The sequence below is a fragment of the Drosophila arizonae genome, chromosome 5 (genome assembly GCF_054131065.1).
Source record: "Drosophila arizonae isolate 15081-1271.41 chromosome 5, UAZ_ARI_1.0, whole genome shotgun sequence".
NCBI classification, from domain to species: Eukaryota; Metazoa; Arthropoda; class Insecta; order Diptera; family Drosophilidae; genus Drosophila; species Drosophila arizonae.
This window is the reverse complement of record NC_142925.1, coordinates 16,553,421-16,572,891: the sequence shown is the minus strand read 5'-3', so window position 1 is coordinate 16,572,891 and position 19,471 is coordinate 16,553,421. Positions and strand designations below refer to the sequence as shown.

At 37.0% G+C, this 19,471-nt stretch overlaps 4 protein-coding genes across 10 annotated transcripts in view; 2 read left to right on the top strand and 2 right to left on the bottom strand.

Annotated features, from left to right (window-relative positions):
- Positions 1–5,906, top strand: part of sona (sol narae metalloprotease) — a 70,627-nt gene extending 64,721 nt beyond the window's left edge. For 2 of the 4 annotated variants that reach the window (XM_018012990.2, XM_018012992.2), the window contains exons 13-15: positions 9–88; positions 363–1,324; positions 3,599–5,906. In XM_018012990.2, coding sequence (XP_017868479.1) covers positions 9–88; positions 363–1,324; positions 3,599–3,627 — 1,071 coding nt within the window. In that variant the 3' untranslated portion in view covers positions 3,628–5,906. Of the gene's footprint in view, positions 1–8; positions 89–362; positions 2,054–3,598 lie in introns of those variants that run through there. The other 2 variants (XM_089471209.1, XM_089471208.1) reach the window with 2 other exon arrangements.
- LOC108615065 (transmembrane protein 14 homolog) lies at positions 5,516–6,411 on the bottom strand. 2 transcript variants are annotated; one of them, XM_089471220.1, is made up of 3 exons: positions 6,256–6,411; positions 6,094–6,193; positions 5,516–6,031 (listed from the first exon to the last, which is right to left on the bottom strand). In XM_089471220.1, exons 2-3 carry the CDS (start codon positions 6,167–6,169, stop codon positions 5,772–5,774), a joined length of 336 nt encoding a protein of 111 aa, XP_089327346.1. In that variant the 5' UTR covers positions 6,170–6,193; positions 6,256–6,411; the 3' UTR covers positions 5,516–5,771. The 2 variants fall into 2 exon arrangements, with proteins under 2 accessions (XP_089327346.1, XP_017864789.1); XM_018009300.2 differs by having other exon boundaries at positions 6,094–6,196; positions 6,256–6,402.
- A 322-nt stretch (positions 6,412–6,733) lies between these two features.
- Psi (P-element somatic inhibitor) lies at positions 6,734–10,240 on the top strand. 2 transcript variants are annotated; one of them, XM_089471212.1, is made up of 8 exons: positions 6,734–6,894; positions 6,952–7,226; positions 7,329–8,426; positions 8,709–8,882; positions 8,946–9,448; positions 9,516–9,750; positions 9,815–9,959; positions 10,008–10,240. In XM_089471212.1, the coding sequence occupies exons 2-8, from the start codon at positions 7,149–7,151 to the stop codon at positions 10,214–10,216; spliced, it is 2,442 nt and encodes an 813-aa protein (XP_089327338.1). In that variant the 5' UTR covers positions 6,734–6,894; positions 6,952–7,148; the 3' UTR covers positions 10,217–10,240. The 2 variants fall into 2 exon arrangements, with proteins under 2 accessions (XP_089327338.1, XP_089327337.1); XM_089471211.1 differs by having other exon boundaries at positions 9,815–10,240.
- Positions 10,241–14,949: 4,709 nt separating this feature from the next.
- Dek (protein) lies at positions 14,950–19,399 on the bottom strand. 2 transcript variants are annotated; one of them, XM_018012399.2, is made up of 11 exons: positions 19,240–19,399; positions 18,545–18,773; positions 17,248–17,705; positions 16,768–17,182; positions 16,602–16,702; positions 16,359–16,541; positions 16,108–16,296; positions 15,953–16,037; positions 15,776–15,894; positions 15,558–15,710; positions 14,950–15,494 (listed from the first exon to the last, which is right to left on the bottom strand). In XM_018012399.2, the coding sequence occupies exons 1-11, from the start codon at positions 19,279–19,281 to the stop codon at positions 15,480–15,482; spliced, it is 1,989 nt and encodes a 662-aa protein (XP_017867888.1). In that variant the 5' UTR covers positions 19,282–19,399; the 3' UTR covers positions 14,950–15,479. The 2 variants fall into 2 exon arrangements, with proteins under 2 accessions (XP_017867888.1, XP_089327340.1); XM_089471214.1 differs by lacking the exon at positions 19,240–19,399 and adding an exon at positions 18,860–19,057.
- Positions 19,400–19,471: the final 72 nt, after the last annotated feature.

Sequence of the window (19,471 nt, the reverse complement as noted above, 5' to 3'; positions counted from 1 at the left end):
CACCTTAGCATTGTCTGGATGGTCGCTGCTCCCCACTGCCTTCTAATATAATTCCCGACTATGGAAACAATTACCGTTTAGTATACAAGTAAGTGCAATCCACAATTCATATAGAAACTATTTCGTAGTTGGTTGTTTATGTTTAGACTTTATAAACTATGTACGTATTTATTTTTTGAGTACAAAGAAAACACGCACACACAAACAAGAAACATATTTTTAATATGCAAACCTTTTACACCTTTACAAATATCAACACCAACAACAACTACAACAACAATCACACACCGACAACACAATCTATATCAAAATCAAAAAAATAATCACAAAAAAAAAAACAACACGAAACACACGCACCTTAGTAAAATCAGCCAGAAGAAAAGCGATGCGAACAGCCAAACGGGCGAAGACATTGAAAATAGTAGTGAAGAGAACGAATCCCAAGAAGCTGAAGATGAAGCCGAAGAGAAGCAGGAGCAGGAGCAGGAGTCGGACAACACTAGTAGTGAGGAGCAGCAGGATAATAACATACAGCAGAGCTCTGCTGCGGCTGTTGCTGCTACGGCTGATGCTGCTGCTGCTGCCGACAATGCTGACACACCGACAACAACAACAGCACGAACCTCAAAATCGACAACACCGACGACTGCATCACGTTCCAAATCATTTGAGTTTTTGCGGCGACTGTTCAACGCTGACCGCACTGATAATTTGGCACTACACAACACTGAGTCGGAGTGGCTGCAAAATGGTGGCGTTATGGTTAAGACACACACCAGCAGCAGCATCAGCAGCAGCAGCAGCAACAGCAACAGCAATGGCGCACGCTACACAACAACAACAACACAAAAACCAACAACAACAACAACAACCACAACACAAACACCAAATCTGTTTCAAATTTATACACATGAACTACGAAAACAAATTGAATACTATTTTCATTTGATACAAACACAACAACAGCAACCACAACAACAACAACAACAACATCAGAATACGCCACATAAACAACAACAAGAACAAACTGTAGTTACGTCCAATGAACATTTCCCAATACCCTTGGTACAAAAACAAATTACAAATTATAGTGCCACCACCAACAGCAACAACAGCGGCGAGAGCAGCAACAATGGCGCTAAAGAACATAATAGCAACAGCAACAGCAATGGCAACAGCAACAGCAACAACAACAGCGTGGAAGGAAACAAGCGACAGCAGCAACAACAACAACAACAACAGCAGCAACAGCATCATCTAGTTGATGAGGAAAACGAGGCCAATGCCGGCATTGAGATCAATGAAGCAATTGAGCGGCAAAAACGTAAGTTTCACACACAGCAACCCAGACACTTGACAACACTGCAACAGCAACAACAATTGGCAACAACAACAACAACAAGCACAACAACAGCCGCAAACCGAGCAGCCAAGGCGATGCCAACAACAACTACAACATCAGCAACAACAACTAAAACAAAAGCAACTTCATCGATATTCGATGCATATTTTAAAAAATTTCAAGCATTGCATTTACCAACACTGGACGGAGCGGTTACAGCCACCACAACATCGGTGTCCACCTCCGTTAGTTCAACAGCAACAAAAGCCAGCAGCACACAACAACAGCAACAGCAACAACAGCAACAACAAAAGCAACACCAACAACAGCAACAGCAAAACTTTGATGGCAGTCAATTCTTAAAACGTACGCTAAATCGCAGTAGTAATATAACAAACAAAAATAGTAGTAATAAAGTTAGTCATAACCATAGTCAGCAACAACAACAACAACAACAACAGTTGACATCGCCCTCATATGTAACAAATTATATTGGCGACAATACCAACAATTTGCCAACGGTGTTGGACAATCAGCCAAGCACAACAACAACAACAACAACAACAATAGCCATACAACAACTCGAACAACAGTCAGCAAATGGCAACACAACAACAACAACAACAACAACGCTCAGAAAACCTAAAATCAAAACACAAAAGCTGATACGACGCACACGAGTCATGTGAAAGACACAAAAAAAAACAAAAACAGAAACTAGAAAGAGCGTTGGCAACACTGCTGCTATTTCTACTACTATTTCTGCTACTACTAAATATACGTAAACACAACATTTCAATTCGATCAACAACACTGCCAGCGCTACCCAGTTTGTAACTGTAATTCTCAAAGTACGCGCACACACAAACACACAGTTACACACACACACACACACATAGAACAGATTTACAGTTACACGCACACAAGCCTAAATTGTCCTCTCAACGTTCCGATTCGATTTGTTACTTTGCTACTTCGTGCGGTAAGAACACAAAAAGCAATCAAAAATCTACAAAAATTTAGTTAATTCGTAGACTAAAAGCTTCGCAATCAAATAAAATATACAAATATCGGGGAATTTAGTCTAAAATATTTTAGTGGTATTTGCTGCCTGCTACATACAATATATATACCTACATATATATATATTTATATTTATATTATATTCTAGATATAATCGGTAATTGAAGCTTACCAATTCGCATTCGTAATTGGCCATTTTAGCTATAATATCGAACAATTATCTTAAGCATGAAACCATTTATTCACATTTACAAACCAAGTAGTAGTATTTGGGCTATATAGTAGTAGCCCAAGAAAGTAGTAGTATATGCTTGAAAAGTAGCTCTTAGCATGAACAAGTAATTGATTTGATAAATAATTTATTAAAAAAAAGTTCAACATTTATTTCTAATAGTATCAATGCCCTATATGCATAGGGAGTGCCCATAGTACATATATGATAATAGTCTGCATTAATTTCATGAAGCTGATTGGAATTGTCATCAGGCCTAACAGCTATGCCAGTTGCCTCTCATCAATTCAACTCAACTCAAAGAATAAAAAAATAAATAAATTCATTGCTGATATAAATTCATATAAATTTACAAAACTCGCTGCGGCTCCTGCTCTCTCACTCTCTCTCCTCTCTCTCTCTTTCTCTCCACAAATTACATGCAACACATACTACATTTATATATAAAGCAACCAATAAATCAACAGATTGGTAACACCCATACACACATAGATAAATTTCCACCCACCCACACAACCACACACACACACAGACACCAAACATGCATCAGCATTGACAATTGTAGTACCTAAGTTAGCTAGTTGCTCCACATTATGGAATATACTCAAAATGGCATGGCGTAAAATTCGACTAAACAATAAACAATCAAATCGCATTTTGCATACTAAAATAGCAACAAATATCAATGCAAATCAAAGCAATTGGAAACGCATGGAATGTGGAACAAGTAAACAGTAAAAGCTGATTAAAAACTCAAAATGGTGGCATATGGTACAGTACACACTGCAAATCACCACAAAAACTGCAAAAAAAAAAAACAAAATGGCGTCTGGCGGCGTCGGCAAAAACACAAAATAAAAAATAAAAACTTTTCAGACAAAAAACTGCAAACATTCCTCACATACTGCACGCCTAACACTTATTGCACTTTTTATTGAAATTATTTTTTATTAATATATTCACTCTTGTTTCTCTATTTCATTTTGTTGCCGCCCGTTTAGTGGTTAACTGGAAGCTGTTTCCGTTTTAGAGCACTGCCAATCGGAAAGCGGATGAAACGTTTGGATTTGGCCTGGTTATTGCCATTGAGAAAGTTTTAACAACAAGAGAAACAAACAAAATACTTATGTATATTTGCAGTTGCAGCAAATTGTGTTTTTAGATAGAATTTTAATATTATTATTTTTATTTTTATTTTTTTTATGAATAATTCTTTAATTTTAATTACTATTGATTTGTTTTTAGTTTTATCAGAGACTAATTTAATACAAAAAGAAATTTATTATTCTTGTTAAACAAAAAAAAAAAAAAAAAAAAAAATCGCACCCATTCAAGTGAAAGTTCTTTTCTATACATATACATGAAGCAAAATCTATAAAGTATTTTGTACATAATATATGTTTCTGTAAAAAGCTCATATATAGTAAATGCATTCATATTGGTATTAAAAACGTTTCAAAAGCAAGCAAACAAAAAGTGAAACAATTTGATAAATTATTCCTAAAGATTTCCAATTTTCCATTGTGATAAAAGATAATTTGTATACTTAACTAACAAAATATATTTATCTTTTTCTTATTTTAGAAAATTGCTTAAAAATGTGAGAAAAAAAAAACACCAAGAACAAATTCTTTATTTACCTAGCCGCGCTTTGCCTACTAGAAAACAATTGTAATTCCAAAATATTGTTGTATTTAAAGAAGTAAAGAAGTTTTGCATTGTTTAATGCGATGGAACATTTTTAAAAATTGCATTACCTTTTAAGCAGTAAATAGTTTAATTAAGTTTTAGCTATAAACAACTGGAAATCATATCAAGTGAAACTGTACATTTATCACACACCCACACAAGAATACTACACCACACACACACACACATACTACCACATGCACACAAACAAAAATATAATTTAAGATATAAATATATTAAAATAAATACATACATATATAGTTTAAACGAATTTTTTGCGGTTTTCTTAATAGTGTGCGGGGTAAAGGGAATTCGAAAATATACCATGCATATATGTATGAGACTTTATTAATTAGACGAGCTTGGAAATTATCCTCTCTTATTTGAAACGAGCCTCTAACCATACAACAGAGCGTATGTGTAGTGAGACTAAATAAGATAAATAAGGCCGATTATGTTGGCTCGCCGCTCAAAGTGTAGTGATTTTGAGGTCCAATATACATACTTGTCGAACGACCCAAGCAAATACGAAGTTAAATGATGCCTAATACACAAAATTAATATGTCAAACAGCTTGCTTTAAATGTCCCACTTAGTGAACGCACTTCAACTGCTAGAGGTGGAGCTAAGCGTTGAGTTTAAATGCTAACGATTTGATGGCAAAGATAAATGTTATCGATAATTTAAAACGAACTAAATCTGCTAGAGATGGAACAGCCTAATAATGGCAAGTTTTTATATTTCCTTGCACATCTACCAATAAAAGAGCTCTGCGATAAATGCATAACTAGAATACATACATTTACCTATACATAAACATAAACATAAACATATATTAGTGCACTGTGTGAATGACAAAATAGACGTCGCTGGAACGAGTGAGTTCTTTATCAATTCCCACTCATTTAACGAAATGGTATAAAACAGAACGCTCGCTCAAATTGAAACTCGCTCATTATGTGCCGCTCACTCACTCAACTGAACTCAATTTGAATGCATTATATTTGACGTTCATACATATGTTGTGAAGACCTCTAATATAGTATATAAATACATACATACATACTTACCTTATGGAGTCAGGCATACCACCTTCCGTCTGTTTTGCACAAAAACTGATGTAGTATTATGAAGTATTATCACGCTATCTTATCGTACATGCTTACTTACAAAAACATAACTTATAGTAATGATTCGTCATACTTCACTAAATATTCATAGTAAAAGTGTTTTAGTTTAAGTACAAAGCAAATAAAATTTATTATATATTATAATGCATACAAATTATTTGATGCGCATGAATGTTGCGTTTACAGGGTATCTCGTAGTTAAAATTGAGTAATCCAATTAAATTCTTATAAGTCCATAAACCATTTTAACTTTGAGTTCCACTCCCAGGAAAATATAATTCTTTTAGAAAAACTTTCGGCAAGTTTAACAGCAATCCAGACTTTTTGTTTTTTTTGCTTTTGTTGTTGTTCTTGTTTAGGCGCCCTTTGTGGGCAATGGCAAGTAACGATTATATGTGACCAAGTTTTTGACCAACGCTGCCATGGAAAGCAAGCAAACCATTCCAGCTGGCATCAGCTTTCCAGACCTATTCCAGCGAGCACCCATCAATCCAGCCAAAAAGAGCGATGTTCCCAGCTGGAGAAGCGGCCGTGGTGGATCTTGAGAGTTTAGGTGAGCGCCATAGCCAAGCAGCGCTCCAAATGCAACGCCTGCTCCCAGCGAGGGAATGGAAGCTGAAATTAAATTTCTTTTCAATTAACAAATTGAAAAGATGAGACACAAAACAATAACTAACCAGCCTTTGCGTAGCCCATGATTCCACCAGCGGCAACTGTTGCAGCGTATACATAACCAAACCAGTCCACAGGCATTTTAGTTTCTTGTTATGTTCAACTCTGCTAATTGAAGACAAGCTTATATAATTACAATTTATTTAATATATTTTCCGTCCGCTTACTTTTAGAAATTGTCAAGTAATTCTTGTGCGAACTTAGCTCAGCTGTTGTGTTTTTGTTAACACAGAAAAACAATGGGAATATAGTGGGGATAAATACTAGTTCATTCTGAGTAGTTCACTAAAATGAACATACAGCTGAACTAGTTCATTTGACATTCACAAATACTGTTCAGCCTCTTGTCAACTAAACAATATTTGTTTTACTTTAATAACAAAATAAAATCATCATCAAGATTGTATTATTTATTTGATTAACTAGTAATATTTACATGGAAAACAATTGACCGATTGCTTTAGGTGCATCCGATAGATAACTATTTAATAGAGTAGCTCAAATAAATTATATTTAAGTAGTCCGACTCAATAAATAATTATTATTTCATCTATATATAACATGTTTTTAATATTTTTGTATTAAATCTAGATTTTGATTTTTTGTTAAATTTTCCTTTAAAACACCGGTGCATTGGTAAAATCCTATCGATATTTTTGCAACACGACGCTAAAGAGTGTTAGTAAACGTACAAAAAAGTGTTAGAGCTAAGCATCCCTATGTACGCATTTTGGGGCGCATAATTTTCACCGAAAAAAATCTAAGAAAGCTAAAGTTGTGTCTATAATTAATTCATTCAAATAGTGGTAAATGCTTCGCTAATGTGTTTTATATGAAGTATTAATAGTAAAATACACTTTCAGCAAATATTCTGCGTAAGAACACGCCATTCCGGCTCAAGTGCATTTGGTTATTGAATTTTCCAGTTGCACGTCGTCAAGTTGCGTCGGTGTTTTTGTGCAAAAAGTGCGGGGCGTGTACGCTTACTAAAAAAATACAATAAATACAATAGGCAATCATTAGGAACTGAGACCCTCTCTGACCGGAGATATTTGCAAATATGAGTGACTTTCAGACGCAGCAGGCGAGTTTAAGTCAATCGCAGGCACTGGCAGCTGCCATACAACGTGCCAAGCAGGTAAGAAGAAGCATAGCAAATCATTGCCGGGCTATCCCAGTGTTCCATTTGTAGAAAAATAAGCATTTTTTCGGCAAAACTAACTGTGTGTATCAATTACAGATTGCCGCAAAAATACAGCCAAATCAGCAATCACAAGGAGGTGGAGGAGACTCCAGTGGCCCCGCCTCCGGAGGCGGCGGAGGTAGCAACAGTTTTAAGCGGCATAACGATGATCCCGATAGTGGACCCGATTGTAAACGCTCCTTTGGCAGCCCTGATTACGGTCAAAATAACTCGAACATGAGCAGTGGCAGCGGCGGTGGCAGTGGCGGCGGCAATATGACTCAAGCTATTGCGCAAGCCGCCGCTGTGGCGGCTCGTTTGACTGCATGGCCGGCTTCCACGTGCGAGGAACAAGTGCGCATACCCGAGAGCATTGTGAACGCATTTGTGGGACGCAGCGGCAGCGATACGCTAAGTCATCTGGAAGCCGAATCTGGTGCCAAGCTGGAGCTGATGCAAGATCAAGAGCGAGTGATAACACTACGCGGTACCCGAGAGAGCTGCACAAAGGGTCGCGAAATGCTGCAGCAGATGGTCAATCGGAACGGAGGCAACGGTACCTGTGAGGTGTTGTTGACCATCAATATGCCGCCACCGGGTCCCGGAGGCTATCCGCCATACCAGGAGATCATGATCCCCGGCGCTAAGGTGGGGCTCGTCATTGGCAAAGGCGGCGATACAATTAAACAACTTCAAGAGAAGACTGGCGCCCGCATGATCATCATTCAGGATGGTCCCAATCAGGAAGTCATCAAGCCATTGCGCATTTCCGGTGTGCCCCAGAAGGTCGAGCATGCCAAGCAAATGGTATTGGATCTCATTGCTCAAAAGGATGCACTGGCCATGCAGCAGCAGGGCGGACGCGGTGGCGGCGGCGGCTCTGGTGGTGGTGGATCTGAGCAAGGCTTCAATAATTTCAATAATGGCAACGGCGGCGAAAGCGTTGAGGTCTTTGTGCCCAAAATTGCTGTGGGCGTGGTCATAGGCAAGGGCGGCGACATGATACGTAAAATCCAAACCGAATGCGGCTGCAAACTGCAATTCATCCAGGGCAAAAACGATGAGATGGGCGATCGGCGGTGCGTTATCCAGGGCACACGGCAGCAAGTGGAGGATGCGAAACGCACCATTGATGGTCTAATCGAGAATGTGATGGTAAGAAACGGACTTGAACTCTACTTAAGTTGTAATGGGTAACATGATAAACCGATAACTGCTCCATCGAGCTGGCTATTTCGAGACATTCGAAACTTGACACACGAATCTATATATATATATATATTTATATAGTGTAACAAGGTGTACAAATTCATTCATGAAAATCAAATCAAATAAGTTAGAATTTACAGTTTAACACTTACCGATCACATGGCGTATTTAGTTTGTCGCGTTTGTATAGTATATTCTGGATATAACAGATACATATTTGATCCGCAGCAACGCAATGGCATGAACCGCAATGGTAACGGCGGAGGCGGCGGTAACGGCGGTGGAGGCAGCCAGGGGGGCGGCGATTCAAACAACTCGAACTATGGCTACGGATATGGCGTGAATCATGCCCAGGGTGGCCGCGAAGAGATTACATTTCTGGTGCCTGCTTCCAAATGTGGCGTAAGTAGATAATATATTAAATGTCCACTGAGCACAATTTGATTATCTCTATTCACTCATTAGATTGTTATTGGACGCGGTGGTGAGACAATCAAGCTCATCAATCAGCAGTCGGGTGCCCACACAGAGATGGACCGTAATGCCAGCAATCCGCCCAATGAGAAGCTATTCAAGTCGAAAGGTACCACCGACCAGGTGGAGTCTGCGCGTCAAATGATATCGGAAAAAATCAATATGGAGTTAACGGTGCTCTCGCGAAAACCGATTAGTGGTGGAGGCGGTGGGTCTGGCGGTGGTGGCGGTGCCAACAATGCGCATCATAACCAACAGCCAGGCGGTTACGGTGGCAACCAAATGCAGGGCGGTGATCCAAATGCCGCCGCTGCTGCCGCCTACCAGCAACAACAGCAACAACCCTGGGGAGCCTATGGACAACAGGGCAGCTGGGATCCAGCCGCTGCACAACAGCAGCAACAGATGGCCATGGCAGCGGGTCAGGGCCAAGCAGGCGCGGCTGCGGGTGCGGGTGGTCAAGATTACTCAGCCCAATGGATCGAGTACTACAAGTAATTAACAACAGCTTTAAATACTTAAAATATATTTTTACTAATTGGCTTCTTTGCGGAATCCCAGGCAAATGGGCTGTCATCGAGAGGCAGAAATGATTGAACAACAGATGAAAGCAAAGCTAGCGGCTAATCCTGCGGGTCCTGGTCAACAGACTCCGCAGCAACAGCAGCAAACACAGCAGCAACAACAACAGGCTGGCGGCAGCGGTGCCGACTACAGCGCACAGTGGGCTGAATATTATCGCAGTGTAGGAAAAATTGAGGAAGCAGAAGCTATTGAAAAGACGCTCAAGAATAAGGTAAAGCCATAAAGCTGTGAAATAAAATGCAGCTGAAATTAATTTATTTTATTTGTGATTGTAGCAAAACGGAGCCGGCGCTGGCGGTAGTAGTAATGCAGCAAATCCGAATCAAGGTGGCCCCAATCCCAATCAACCGCAGCCAAATGCAGCTGCTGCGGCAGCCGCAGCAGCCGCCGCCGCTGCAGCGGCCGGTGGCTATGCCCAAGGTATGACTCCTAGCCAATATGCACAATATTCACAGTATTATGCTGCAGCGGCTGCTGCGAGTCATCCTCAAGGAGCGCCACAGCCCCAGGGCGCCGGAGCCGGCGGTGCAGGTGGCCAGAGCGGTGGTCCACCAGGTGGATATCCGGGTGGCTATCCCGGTGGTGCCTACGGCGGCTACCCAAGCGGACCCACTGGCGGTCCCGGCCAGCAACAGCAGCAGCAGCAGCAGAAAGCGCACAAAAACGATAAACATTGAGGGATTGATTGGTGCCTTGAAATGGTAAGTAAATCCCTCGAATCGAATCCAACTCGAATATTGAATTGATTTGAGCTTCCTTGGTTATTTTTGCTTTCGAATTTGCCTACCTTCTATATTGCCTATCTGTTTATATATTTTGATAAATACTTTGTGAATTTTTTTTTTTTTTTTTTGATAATATGATACACCTATGTATTTAATTACCGTGCAAAACTATGTATGAAAACCTAACATAATTTTGTTTACCATGCGTAAAACTCTTTGCAGTGAATCATTTGAATTGTTCTACTATCCTATGTCTTTTATCCCCAATAAATTAGCAAAAATATAAAAAAAAAAAGAATACAGTAATTGAAGCGCGAAGGGCTGAACGAGATGAGAATTATGACAACGATCGCCAACAGTCAAGACAACCAACCATCAATCAATCAATCAAACAGTCAATCAATCAATCAATTTGCACACAGCTTGAAGCGTCGCGCTTTTCATAATTGTAAATTTATTATATATATTAATTATATGCCAATTACATTGGTTTTTTCATTTTTAATTTTACTCTAGCTTTTAAGTGACTTTGCCTGAAATATTAATGACAAAAAAAAAAAAGCCAACAAAAAAAAAAACACAAAAAACAACAGAAAAGAGAAAACTAAAATGAAATGCTATTGCTGTCCAGGTACAGAGACACACATTCTGGGACAATATACAAATTGCTATTTATATAAATATACATATATGTCGCTATCTATCTAAATATATATGCATAAATATGTATATATATGCAGATAATTTCATATGCATACAATTTCTTTCGTCGTCAATTTAGGCAACTCGAGAACAGGTCCCGACAGCTGCCAACTAGCAAATAACAAAAACAAATGCACACGTAGAACAATTTCCACGTTGGATCGTATTGATTGAAAGACAACCACAGAAAATATACAACAATATATATACATATATGAAATTGAAATAATACCTTTTGATACCACAAAACGTTTCTCTCATACATTTTAACATACCTTAGTCTTAATATATCCATAATACCAATAACTTTATATATTAAATGAAATAATACTACGATCAACGTCTTCACTGATCTGGTAAGAATTTTAACCTGTCAAATTACAAATGGTCTTATCATATATATATATATATAGATTACTTGAACATAGAACAAAAATAATGATGTCCTAGAAATATGTTTTTCGTGTTTTGGATGAAACTGGTTTGTCGATCTGATATTATGTTTCTTTATAACATATAATATATAACTTTTTGTTTTTCAGTTCAATATATACTTTTATATTATATTTGCATAGCCCTAAGGTCTAATTTTGATTTCAGTTCAATTGAGAATTATTATTTTGGTCAGCGACTCCAACGCAGAATTCATGCTCTCTATAAGCCTTTTCAGAAAGGGTCAGAAATAATTGGATATATTGTTCTAATTTTCATTTTCTATTCATCTCATTTTTGTTTTCTTTTGGTAAGATCTTAAATGCATAGCTAATACTGAATTCAATAATTAACTTATATTATATAATCCATAATAATGTATAATAAATATAATGCAGATGCAAACATATATATGTATGTCATTTCAGAGAACATCTTCAAACCAGTTCATAGCCGTAATCCCATATATAAACCAATATAAAAGAATTATAATAATAAACAAATATATATATACAATATTTAATGAGCAAAGCGTGCAAGAAACTTGGTAAGATCTTTTGTTGTTATTTGTGTATGTCTTACAAATATTACAATTATTGAAACCATGAACATTTTAATGCATAACATAGGTCTGCAATTATGAAACACATTATAAACATATATTTATGTATATGCAATAAATAGCCTAAGTTTTATGTCTCCTCAAAATGAATGAACTATTAAACGATGATAATGATGATGATGATGATGATGTGCACCCACTTTCCAATTGAGAATAACAATTTGTATAAGAAAGTGGGCGTGTTGCAAGATTTACTAATCATTTTCGCAGCAGCCTTCGATACATTTGAATAAACACAATATGACTATAATATATATATATTTTATATTTATATTTATATTTATATAAAAACCTGATATAACTGCCGCTACGCGACGCACAATGTGCGTTGCATGCAATTTATGCGTTTCTATTTATTATACTTTCAGTTCTTGAGTTTTGTTTTTTTTTTTTTTTTTTTGTTTGTTTTAATTTTACTTATTGTTTTCCTTATGCCATATATGAAAATCGTTTTTGAGCGTATTTTCAGAGGCGCTGAGAGGTGGATGGTATCTAGGGCCGGGCTTTTGCTTTTGTTCAGTGTTGCTGTCGTTCTGAATGTTGGGTATGTAGCAGGTCTATCAATATCTCTTATAATGCCAATTTGTCTATACATAATATTGAATCTTACATTGATATATCTTAATATGCTCTTGTACTCGTAATATTTTGCCGATATATACATACAGATGTATATGTATATTTTGTACATACTACATATATATTACCATCTATACATATGTGACATAAATGTATATACATATATATTTCTCTATATATTTCAATAGCCAACCACAGCGTTTTTCCCACGATGTTCAACTTCCCAATGTGAGAGTTAAAGCGAAACCAGAACTATATTGCAATTTTGATTACATCGCTCTATATTATATTATATACTAAAGAAAACTTTGAAATCTCCACGATTTATAACTTTTTATATATATATATAAATATATATATTAGTATGTTCTTTCATCAGATATCATTTGTTTGCGATCTAAGCGGTTTATATTATACATATATATATATATCTTTAAATTACGAGTATTATCATACGCATACATATATTTATATATGTATATATACATATATTTATATAAATATTTTTATACTAATGTATTGACAGTCGAATAATGTGAATAGCACTACGAAAGGCAAAATTTTGTTTGATATTTTTCGCTTTGACTTTGCTTCAGCTGCGTGTTTTTTATTCTGTTGGTTCGGGAAGTTGTTTTTAAGTTCTTTCCATTTCAGCAGATGACTATTTGAATATAGATATTGCCCGATTTATGGTAAGTATAACTCTATATAACATTTTTTTTTTAATAGAACCCATATTAAAATCCATTTGCGTTAAAGTTCTTGGGGCAATGTAAAACCGTTTATTTCGCAATCAAATGATATTTTTGAAATTCATATATGAATATATTTCTTTATATTTGATTTAAATTATGTGCTTTGCTCTATTTCCAGGCCTATTGAGAAAATACATAAAAACCAAAGCAAAATCCGTTTATATTCTATTCAATGCATTTTAATATTTTTAACCTAACATTCATTTTTAACTAAAATATCTTGTTTTTGATATCCTGAAAATCACAAATTGATCGTTTTTACTATCTGTATGTTTACAGCCTTATATCCACGTGATCCACTTACCAGTCAAATAGATATATATATATATCTATATATTTACCTATAATCCTTCATAATCATATAAACTACATACATAAGTATATGGAAACGATTATTAATTTAAATATTGCCTAAATATTGCATTTATCAATTTATCGATTTCTCAATAAATTACTATATCTGATACAAAAATAGAAACGGTTTTTTGTTTAAAGGTTAGAATAATACATAAAACATAAAATCCTTATCAAAAAGAAAGTAAATGTAGACATACGATTTATAGATGGATCCAACTATTAGCCTAATATTCTAGACTTACTCTGATTTTTTTCTTTGCCCATTCAAAAGAAAACAACGTATTTTCCTTTTTATTTTCGCGCGATATATATTATTGATATACATACTTCATCCATTTTTATTTCCTTCGAGAAACATTTAAAGATAAAACAAAATATCAGTTTATATCTAGGCATCCAAGTGCGATGCATGTGATTTAGGGATAAGTTTAAATTCTGTTTTATTTTAAGGAGAGCGAACGAACATTCAATAATGTTTATTTTCAACTGTACGATCCTCGGATAAACTCATCCATCTTACTCTATATACTTCAAATCCGTATATATATATATATACTTATTTTTGTGGCTTTTTTATTATTATTATTATTTTTTTTTTACTACAAGAAACGTACATTGAGATGCTTGTGTGGAGAAGTGCTTTCAAAACATTGTGTTTTGAAACTTTTAATTGTTCGTTATTTGTTTTGTTTCAAATGTACATACAACTATTTCGCAAGACTATTCTTAGTATTTCGTTAAACATACATATCTGTATATATATATTTCTTATTTTGGATGTGTGTGGTGTGTCTGATCCGCTCTACAAGAGAAACCTGCATTAGTTCTGTCTCTAATCTATTATCAAAGCCCAATTCAAGTGAAAACTAAATTATAAATAGGCGTATAATAATTATAACAATCAGTTGACAGTTTGTTCAATAACTCGACAATTCCAAGCTCCCTCGTTCCGAGATGAAATCAAAAGCAAAAGATGTATATAAAAACCTGCAACCGTTCGTATTTTACAATTACTTTAAAATTCCTCAATTTAGCGCCTGTTTTTTATTCTGGAACAACTTCCTATATATAGGTATTATTCCAGTAACCTCGCTTTATTTTTTGTTTTACCCCCAAGTCCAAATACTTTTTATCATTTCATAACATAGACCAAAATCGTATCAATATTATCAATTTGGAATTTTGACCTTTCGTTTTTTCCATGCTTCTTTTTTGTTTTTTGTACTGCTGCCAGTGTGTGAATTTTGAATATTCTTTTTGTTTTTTATTTATCCTCTTTGCTTAGTTTAAAATACATAATTTTGAACGTCAAATCAATCAGCACTACATTTAAATGTATAAATTGTGTTCTGCTTTTGTTTGTAACTTTTTTTTTACAATGTTCTTTTGCTATCTTTCAGTTTGCTTAAATTACACACTTTTTGTAGAGCCGTTTGAGAGCGCAGGTATTCATAAAGAAAATGAATATTAAAGTGTTTAAAAATTACGTTTACATATATACATTATTCACATGCATATATGGGAAAAGGACATAATCCGTTTAAGGTTGAGTTTTGTTTTTTGTTTAGTTAGTTTTAAAGAGTACAAATTATACGCTTATAGGAAAACTAGATGTATTTCTTTGTTGCCGCAGCAGCTCTCAAAAAGTGGCAAAATCTGGTTGCTTTTGCGGTCGCTTGTTGTGTTGGTGTTGTTGTTGTTAATGTTATTTGATACAAGTTTTACTGCTTGCTGGCCCTTTCCAAGGCTTTTTCTCTTGTGTGTAGTTTTATGTCGCAATTAACTGAAAGGGAACAGTAGGTTTAAATAAAATCCCATAATGATGCCCAGCAACTGCATCGCTTACCGCTTTAACTGTGGCTTTTATGAAATCCTTCTTATCTGTTAAATCGAAATCTGGGTACTTAGCATAGACTTGTTTGCACACTGTTTTCATGGTAATCTCTTCGAGATTGGCCTTATCTAATATTTCTTTGACATAGCCGCGTATTTGTTCGTCCTGTAATAGAAAATAAAATTTGTTAAAATAGCTGTTTTAAATTTAAGCTTGTGAGCTTGATTTACCGTTGGGAATGCCACTTTGCCCTTTTTGGTTAATGGCTCATCTTCATCGGATTCATCTTTGTCATCGACATCTTCCTCCTCGGACGTTTCCTTCTTTGATTTCTTCGGTCGGCCAGCGGCTATTTATAAAAATGTGCTTTCAGTAAGAAAATCAGTTAAAATTCAATTATGCTTTACATTTTCCAGCTGGCTTTGACTTGTTGTTGGCTTTGCTATTTTTCGCAGGCGTTGTAGGCTTCTTACTCTTTTTGGGACGTTCCTCCTGCAAGATAAAAAATAAATTTGATATATACCATTTTCTTACACTTCGTTTTAGTTTTCTCTGAACAAACCTCGCTTTGGTCGCTGCCAAAGTCTGACAATTCTTCCTCTTCTTCATCTTCTGATACTTCTTCCTCGTCACTTTCCGAGTCCTTGCGCTTTCGCGCCGAAGCGCCTCGTCCACGTCCTCGTCTGCCGGCCGGAGCGGCCGCAGCAGATCGTCCACGCTTGCCAGAAGTTCCTCGCTTGCGCTTAGGCACCTAATGGACAAGATTTAATGTTATTTTAAAACTATTCCACCTAAGTAAAGGCATTTGCATACATCACTATCTGCATCTGATAGCTCAGATTCTTCTTCGTCCTCGGAATCTGAATTTCTTCGACGACTCTTGCGTGCTGGGCGCCCTCGACTGCCACGAGCTCCGAGTTTGCGACCGGCTCCAGATGCACCACCGCCGCCACCGCCACGCCCCGCGTCCGAGTCTGAATTTCCCGAAGGATTGTACTGCGATAAGAAATGAAACTTGTTGGCTTGGCCTAATTAACAATTATTAAGGCGACTTACATCTGAGCCAGATTCAGAATCATCATTTCGTCTCCGCTTAGCCACTGTCACTTTGTGCTCGCTCTCCTCAGAGCTTGATAAGTCTACATATGCGGACATTTCTGCAAGTACAGTGAAGTATGTCAATAAAGGACTCAATAGCATTGCGTACTTGAGCAATATTTACTTTTGCCCGCCGTTGAACGCTTTGGACGTCCAGTGGAATTGCGAGCTGAGCCTCTGCCGGCGCCGGCGCTCGTTTTGCTGCTCTTGCGTTTCTTATCGTCTTCGCTGGCAGCATCATCATCTTCGTCGATATCTTCATCGTCCATCTCCTCCTCTTCCTCCTCACCCTGTTCAATGCAGAGCGACTCATCCGGCTCCATTAGAAATTTGAGCACTCGCGAAGCGATCTCATCCTTGCTTCCCTTGCGATCTAATGTGAGAATCTCGCAGATACTACGCAAAGATTTGTTATCCACCTTCTTGATGGATTCATATTTCTTTTTGTATTCCGACGAATCCTTGGCAAACTCAAATCCAGCAAAAGAACGCAGATTCTTTTTCACCACATTATTTTTTCCTTGTGCGCCAAAGCAGAGCTGCATATTCAGATAGTAAAATAGTTCTTAAATACAGTTAACGCTCGATTTCAACGCCAACTTACCGAATGTAGCACCTGGAGACCATCCACTCGTGTCTTATTAATATTCTCATTAATGCGATCAATCTCGGCCAGAGCCACAACATTTTCGTCATCCTCGGCCACCTCGTTATTCTCATCGAGGCCATCGCCCTCGCCCTCCTCGTCATCTTCCCCATCTTGTTTGTCCGAATTCTCCACCTTGCCGTTCTTGGCCTTGGCTTCAGATTTTTTGGCGACCGCCGACTTGTCCGCTCCAGCTGAGCCTGCCTTGGCCTTAGCACCGTCTGTCGCATCATTTTTCTTCTTCTCCGATGTGGCTGTTGGTTTATTTTCCTCATCACTGACGTCGTCTTTCTCATCCTCGCTTCCCTCCTCATCCTCCTCCTCGTAGTCGTCAGTCTTGGCAGTCTTCTTAGCCCCATTATTTACTTTCTTTGATGCTGGCGACGCTGGCGACTCCGCCTTTGTGTCTTTATCGTCTGGTGATAAATATTAATTTTTTAATATAAATGTTATGTTACTTAAGGGAAATCATAAAAACCCGGTTTAATCGAGCTATGGGATTATGTTTAAATAATCTTATATCTATAAAAATAAAAAATCTTTAGATAGCTCTAATTATGGATTTATTCTAAATTATAAAAACCTACTTAAATTGACTAATATAACTACCATACTAATATTCCTTTTTTTATTTTATTAAATTTATTAAATCTATTTTAATTTATATTAAACCAAAAAATTATTAAAATAGTTGTAACTTGTATTCATACTTGGGAAGTTCAATGCTAAGTTTGTTTTGGGAGCGCAGAGAACTATGAAACATGAATATTTAATTTACCTTAGCTTCTACTATACAAAAACCATATTGTTCAGGGTTCAGTATGAACAAATAGCCAAGGATATTTTATTTTATTTAATTATAATTTTTTTTTTTTTTATAAGTACACACGTGCAGAGTTAGAAAGAAAATAACTCATTTTCGCACACATCATTCTTATTAGAATTGTTCGAGTTCGAGTTCGAACCCACATCCCACCAGCATATGAAAATTTCTCACATTACATACGCTCGTTCGCGGCATTTTAGACAGCAGCGCCACGGCCAACGCAGCAACTAGCGCGCCAAGCGACGTACATAAATGTGTTGAGCTTAATATGCGATGTGCGATGTTGTTCGCCGCATTTCTCGAACGCGCGCAAATTCATTTTATGATTTTTGTTTTTCTCGCTCTTTCTTCACGCAAACATACATGCACACACACATGCTCAGAGCAAATACATATGTATGTGTGCAAACGTGTGTTTCTTTTATTTACCTGCATCTACTGTTGGCGCGGTCGCAGCCAATGCGTCTCCAACAGCTTTTTTATCAGCGACGTCATCAGTAGCGGGTGACGCTGCGGCATCGATCTCTTTCTCAACATTTTTAGCTGCCTCAGTTTCGGGTGGAGTAGGCTCCTCTGCATTTTCTACCGCCTTTGACTCGATTACCTTATCAGCGGCATTTTCTTTGGTCGCCGTCTCCGGTTCTGGCGTGTTGGCATCCTAATGTAAATAAAAACAAAAGCAAAACACAATTTTATTACACTTGCAAATTTTTGGCGCCGCTCACACATAGGCACTACCACTACCATCAGATTGTGCGTTGCTCTGCCACTGGTTTATGCGTTTCAGTTAATTTCTATTTTTTTTTTTTTCGAATGTTTTGTGCACACACAAGTTTTCTTTTGAGCTTTGCGTTTGTGTATGCGTGTCTATGGGGGCATTCGGCATGCACATGTTGTCCTGCTCGCACGCACCAAAACCTAGATACAAGCAACATACAAACGCAACGACGCCATGTTTATACACATAAACGAATGGTCGAAGGGGAGAAGACCGATTTGTCGAGAGCAATATTTGTTGCGCTTTAGTTTCGTGGTAAACATATTTGCACTGATTGGTTTTTTATGCGCGTTGATAATAAACAACTTTAACTTGATTTTAATACTATTTCCAGTATTTTACGTACCATATTTTCAATGGTTTTATCTTTTTTTTCGTCAGCCGACATGCTTTTGCTTATGTGTGTGGCGTTAGGGATGAGTAAATATATCAATGTTGTTGCACTCGTGGAATCGATAATTGGCGGCAATATAAATTTAATCTCTTACTAGCGTATACTATATTTTTAACACTTATAACCAAGTGATTAAAAAATGATTGTATTCTATTTTCAAATGTACTTTACTCAATTTGCTTAT